Source organism: Scyliorhinus canicula, chromosome 9 (genome assembly GCF_902713615.1).
Source record: "Scyliorhinus canicula chromosome 9, sScyCan1.1, whole genome shotgun sequence".
Classification (NCBI taxonomy): domain Eukaryota; kingdom Metazoa; phylum Chordata; class Chondrichthyes; order Carcharhiniformes; family Scyliorhinidae; genus Scyliorhinus; species Scyliorhinus canicula.
The window spans coordinates 4,234,175-4,240,174 of record NC_052154.1 but is presented as its reverse complement, the minus strand read 5'-3'; the positions used below and the strand labels follow the sequence as shown (position 1 = coordinate 4,240,174).

The window sequence follows — 6,000 nt, the reverse complement described above, 5'->3', positions numbered from 1 at the left end:
ATTTTTTGAAAATTTTATTTATTCGTTATGAAAATTAAATGATAGCATTGTAGTTGTGGCTGTCTCTTGGCAACCAATATTTTTAGACCCAGTCCGCCACTGCTTACACTCAGTCATACACACACTCACTCAGTCACACACACACACTCGCACTCACAGTCACACTCACTCACATACACACACACAGTCACACTCACTCAGTCACACACACACACTCGCACTCAGTCACACACACAGTCACACACACAGTCACACTCACAGTCACACTCGCACTCAGTCACACACACAGTCACACTCACTCATATACACACAGTCACACTCACTCATATACACACAGTCACACTCACTCACATACACACACACACAGTCACACTCACTCACACACACACACAGTCACACTCACTCACATACACACACAGTCACACTCACTCACATACACACACAGTCACACTCACTCACAAACACACACAGTCACACTCACAGTCACACTCGGACTCAGTCACACACACAGTCACACTCACTCACACACACACAGTCACACTCACTCACTGACACACACAGTCACACTCACAGTCACACTCGCACTCAGTCACACACAGTCACACTCACTCATATACACACACAGTCACACTCACTCACATACACACACAGTCACACTCACTCATATACACACACAGTCACACTCACATACACACACACAGCCACACGCACTCCACCACACACAGTCACACTCACTCACATACACACACAGTCACACTCACTCACATACACACAGTCACACTCACAGTCACACTCGCACTCAGTCACACACACAGTCACACTCACTCACACACACACACAGTCACACTCACTCACATACACACACACAGTCACACTTACTCACATACACACACACAGTCACACTCACTCACATACACACACACACACAGTCACACTCACTCACATACACACACACAGTCACACTCACTCACATACACACACACAGTCACACTCACTCAGTCACACACACACACTCGCACTCAGTCACACACACAGTCACTCACAGTCACACTCGCACTCAGTCACACACACAGTCACACTCACTCATATACACACAGTCACACTCACTCATATACACACAGTCACACACTCACATACACACACAGTCACACTCACTCACACACACACAGTCACACTCACTCATATACACACACAGTCACACACACTCACATACAGTCCACGCACTCACACACACACAGTCACACTCACTCACATACACACACAGTCACACTCACTCACAACACACACAGTCACACTCACAGTCACACTCGCACTCAGTCACACACACAGTCACACTCACACACACACACAGTCACACTCACTCACTGACACACACAGTCACACTCACAGTCACACTCGCACTCAGTCACACACAGTCACACTCACTCATATACACACACAGTCACACTCACTCACATACACACACACAGTCACACTCACTCACATACACACACACACACAGTCACACTTACTCACATACACACACACACAGTCACACATACTCACACACACACAGTCACACTCGCACTCAGTCACACACACACACTCACACACAGTCACACACACAGTCACACTCACAGACACACACTCATTGACACACAGTCACACTCACAGTCAGACTCACTCACTCGCACTCAGTCATACACACAGTCACACTCACTGACACACAAAGTCACACTCACAGTCACACTCGCACTCAGTCACACACACAGTCACACTCACTCACATACACACACACACACACTCACTCACACACACACACACACACAGTCACACTCACTCACATACACACACACAGTCACACTTACCCACATACACACTCACAGTCACACTCACATACACACAGTCTGTGATTCTCAGATGCAGAGGGAGCTGAGCTGGGGTCTGAATAGATGCACCTTTTGGAGAGGGTGACACTGTGGCCCTGAGGGCAGGGACTCCCTGAGGGGTTTAACATGGATTTCCCGGTTTAACACCGCTTCCTGGATTGCATTTACATATTTGTCCTTTGCACTCTTGCGCGATTGAAGGGATTGCGGAATAGAGGGACTTCTGCAAACCTCCGCACAGAGACAGAGACAGCAGCTCTCCCCCTGGGTACAGAGACAGCAGCTCTCCCCCTGGGTACAGAGACAGCAGCTCTCCCCCTGGGTGCAAAGACAGCAGCTCTCCCCCTGGGTGCAGAGACAGCAGCTCTCCCCCTGGGTGCAGAGGGAAGGAGCGGCTGGAGCCGGAGCCGGAGTGACAGACGATGGGGAATCTGGGACGGGGAGTCCTGCCTCTCGCTGCCCTCCTCATCCTGGGCTGCCCGGCACTGTGGGCGGCAGGTAAGTCACAGGGGGGGGTGGGGGAGGCAGCCGGCAGCACCCCCCCCCCCCCCGGCAACCCCCCCCCCCCACTGCAACACCCTCCCCCCCCACTGCAACACCCTCCCCCCCCCCACTGCAACACCCCCCCCCCCCACTGCAACACCCCCCACTGCAACACCCCCCCCCACCCCACAGCAACACCCACCCCCACTGCAACACCCTCCCACTGCAACACCCCCCCCCACTGCAACACCCCCCCACTGCAACACCCCCCCCCACTGCAACACCCCCCCCACTGCAACACCCCCCCCCACTGCAACACCCCCCCCACTGCAACACCCCCCCCCACTGCAACACCCCCCCCCCACTGCAACACCCCCCCACTGCAACCCCCCCCACTGCAACCCCCCCCACTGCAACACCCCCCCCCCACTGCAACCCCCCCCCCCACTGCAACACCCCCCCCCACTGCAACACCCCCCCACTGCAACACCCCCCCCACTGCAACACCCCCCCCCCACTGCAACACCCCCCCCCACTGCAACCCCCCCCCACTGCAACCCCCCCCCACTGCAACCCCCCCCCCCCACTGCAACCCCCCCCCACTGCAACCCCCCCCCCACTGCAGCACATTCTCCACCCCGACACTGCCACACATTCCCCACCCCCCACTGTAGCACCCCCCCACCTCCCCCCCCACTGCAGCACATCCCCCCCCCCCCCCACTGCAGCACATTCCCCACCCTCCACTGCAGCACATTCCCCCCCCCCCCCCTGCAGCACATCCCCCCCCCCACTGCAGCACATTCCCCACCCCCCCACTGCAGCACATCCCCCCCCCCACTGCAGCACATTCCCCCCCCCCCCACTGCAGCACATTCCTCACCCCCATACTGCAGCACATTCCCCACCCCCCACCTCCCCCCCACTGCAGCACATTCCCCACCCCCCCACCCCCACTGCAGCACATTCCCCATCCCCCACCCCCACTGCAGCACATTCCCCACCCCCATACTGCAGCACATCCCCCCCCCCACTGCAGCACATTCCCCACCCCCCCACCCCCACTGCAGCACATTCCCCACCCCCCACCCCCACTGCAGTACATTCCCCACCCCCATACTGCAGCACATCCCCCCCCCCCCACTGCAGCACATTCCCCACCCCCCCACCCCCACTGCAGCACATTCCCCACCCCCATACTGCAGCACATCCCCCCCCCCCACTGCAGCACATTCCCCACCCCCATACTGCAGCACATCCCCCCCCCCCCCCCCCCCCCCACTGCAGCACATTCCCCACCCCCCACACTGCAGGAATGCAGCCATGAATAAACTCTAAAGGGATCTGAGCTGGGATTAGAACTCATAAATTAACTCCCAGTTACTCCAAACATTTTCTGGATGTGGCTGTCACTGGCTCGACCAGCATTCATTGCCCATCCCTAGTTGCCCTTGAGGAGCTGGTGGCGAGCCGCCTTCTTGAATCGCTGCAGTTCATGAGGTGTAGGTACACCCACTGTGCTGTTAGGGTGGGAGTTCCAGGATTTTGCCGCATCGACGGCGAAGGAACGGCGATATCATTCCAAGACAGGGTGGTGAGGGGGCAGCACGGTGGCACAGCAGTTAGCATTGTTGCCTGCGGCGCTGAGGTCCCAGGTTCGATCCCGGCTCTGGGTCACTGTCCGTGTGGAGTTTGCACATTCTTCCCGTGTCTGCGTGGGGTTCACCCCCACAACCCAAAGATGTGCAGGTTAGGTGGATTGGCCGCGCTAAATTGCCCCTTAATTGGAAAAAATAATTGGGTACTCTAAAAATTTTTTTTAAGTCAGGGTGGTGAGTGACTTGGAGCGGAACCTCCAGGTAATGGTGTTCCCAGGTATCCTAACTGTCAGAGATCACGGGTTGGGAAGGTGCTGGCGAAGGAGCTTTGATGAGTTCCTGCAGGAGGTGGTGTACGCCTCGCACAATGATGAAGACAGTCTTTGTGATGACTTGGATGTGATCATTAGCTCATCAAGCTGCAGACAGTTTGATTCGGCCTCGTGAATACCCCCGAAGAGAGATGGAGTCAGAGCTTGTGACAATGGCATTGATCTTGTCGATGTTTGGTTATTCTTTTTCATGTTTAGTATTCTGTTGTTCCGTGAAATCCCTCTCACTACTGAAAGATCTGTCACCTTGACCTTTGGCCCACTTCTTACAAAAAGTGCAAAGTCAGCCTCCACCTGGACTTCCTCCAAGTTACTTTGCCTTTGCTCAAAGGACAAAGTTTATTATTGCAGCTGAAGGGAAATCAGCAAAGTCTCTGACACTAGGGAACAATTACAAACACAGCAAAACAGAAAGAAGAACAGAAAAGGGTGGAAATATTCAGCAAGCCACTCAATATTTGGGGTTAGAAAAGGCAGGTTATGATGTCTTGAGTGTATTTTTGGATGTTTTGGGTCCGGCAGACTGAAGATTGGGAGATTGACAGCAAAGTTTGGAAAGGTAGATCGAAGACGGAGAGATGAGACAAAGAAAGTAATAAATTGCACCTACATTAGTGTCTAACAATCGTGGGACATCCCAAAGCATTTCACAGCCAATCCAGTTACTATTGTATGAAATGCAGCAGCCAATATGCTCACAGCAATATAAATTTTTATTTCCATCGTTCAGGGGATGTGGGTGTCAGCATTTATTGTCCAACCCTATTTGCCATTGACCTGAGTATATTTCAGAAGGAATATAAGAGTCACATTACAGTGAGTCACATAAAGGTTTTACAGACACCTGGTCAGCACTCAACAGAGGTTAAGAGACTGGACCAGGGGCGGTAACTTTTTAAAGTTTTAATATGGTGCGGAAAGATCGATTCATTGCATTAGTGATAATATAAGATAAGGGTTATGTGGTGAATGTAATTCACACTATTGTATTGTGTAGTATTGTGTCCTTGTGGGCTCTGTGAGCTGTTGTGCGGCTCTGCCCATAGGGGGAGATGAGGAGCTTGTACAGGGCTCCACCCATGGCTCCGCCCATTGCCCCTCCCACTACCGGAAGTATAAAGTGCTGCAGCCATGTGAGCCTGCCCTCAGTTCTTCTGGTCGCAGGCAGGCTCAGTTGTAAGACTATTAAAACCATAGTTTACTTCCAATCGTGTCTCGAGTGAATTGATGGTCACATCAGGTTATTTTACTTTATTAAAACAATAGTTAAACTTTTACTTCAGTTCTAACCCTAACAGATTACATACTGTTACTTAACCTTAGCACATTAGTTCTCATCAGACAACACGTCCAATAAACATACAGCTCTCATTGCACTTACATGGACAAAGGCAAAGATGATACTTGTATTTACGAAGCAATTTTCTGCTGTAAGTGACGATCCTTTAGAACCCTTTTTGAAAATCTGTAATCTGGAGCAGCTTCCATCATGACCTCACTGGATGACCTGCACAGTCTTCTGCTGTAACTATTCAAAACAAAAGTTCTTCCTCTCTGTCTCTCTTAGCTCTGCCCTCCCCTCAAACAAAAATTCTCCCCTGACATCTGAATTCCTTATTGTTATCTTGGCTGATTGCCCGCTCCCGTTTATGCAAAAGAACAGCACTATGCCATTTATGTAGCTAACCTGCCATTGATGGACAAATAGGTCATCAGATT

At 52.4% G+C, this 6,000-nt stretch overlaps 1 protein-coding gene across 2 annotated transcripts in view; it reads left to right on the top strand.

Moving 5' to 3' along the window:
- Positions 1–1,791: 1,791 nt before the first annotated feature.
- Positions 1,792–6,000, top strand: part of LOC119971069 (fatty acyl-CoA hydrolase precursor, medium chain-like) — a 118,085-nt gene continuing 113,876 nt past the window's right edge. Inside the window, exon 1 of one of the 2 annotated variants that reach the window (XM_038806212.1) lies at positions 1,792–2,366. In XM_038806212.1, coding sequence (XP_038662140.1) covers positions 2,291–2,366 — 76 coding nt within the window. In that variant the 5' untranslated portion in view covers positions 1,792–2,290. The remainder of the gene's footprint in view (positions 2,367–6,000) is intronic. The other variant, XM_038806211.1, reaches the window with a different exon arrangement.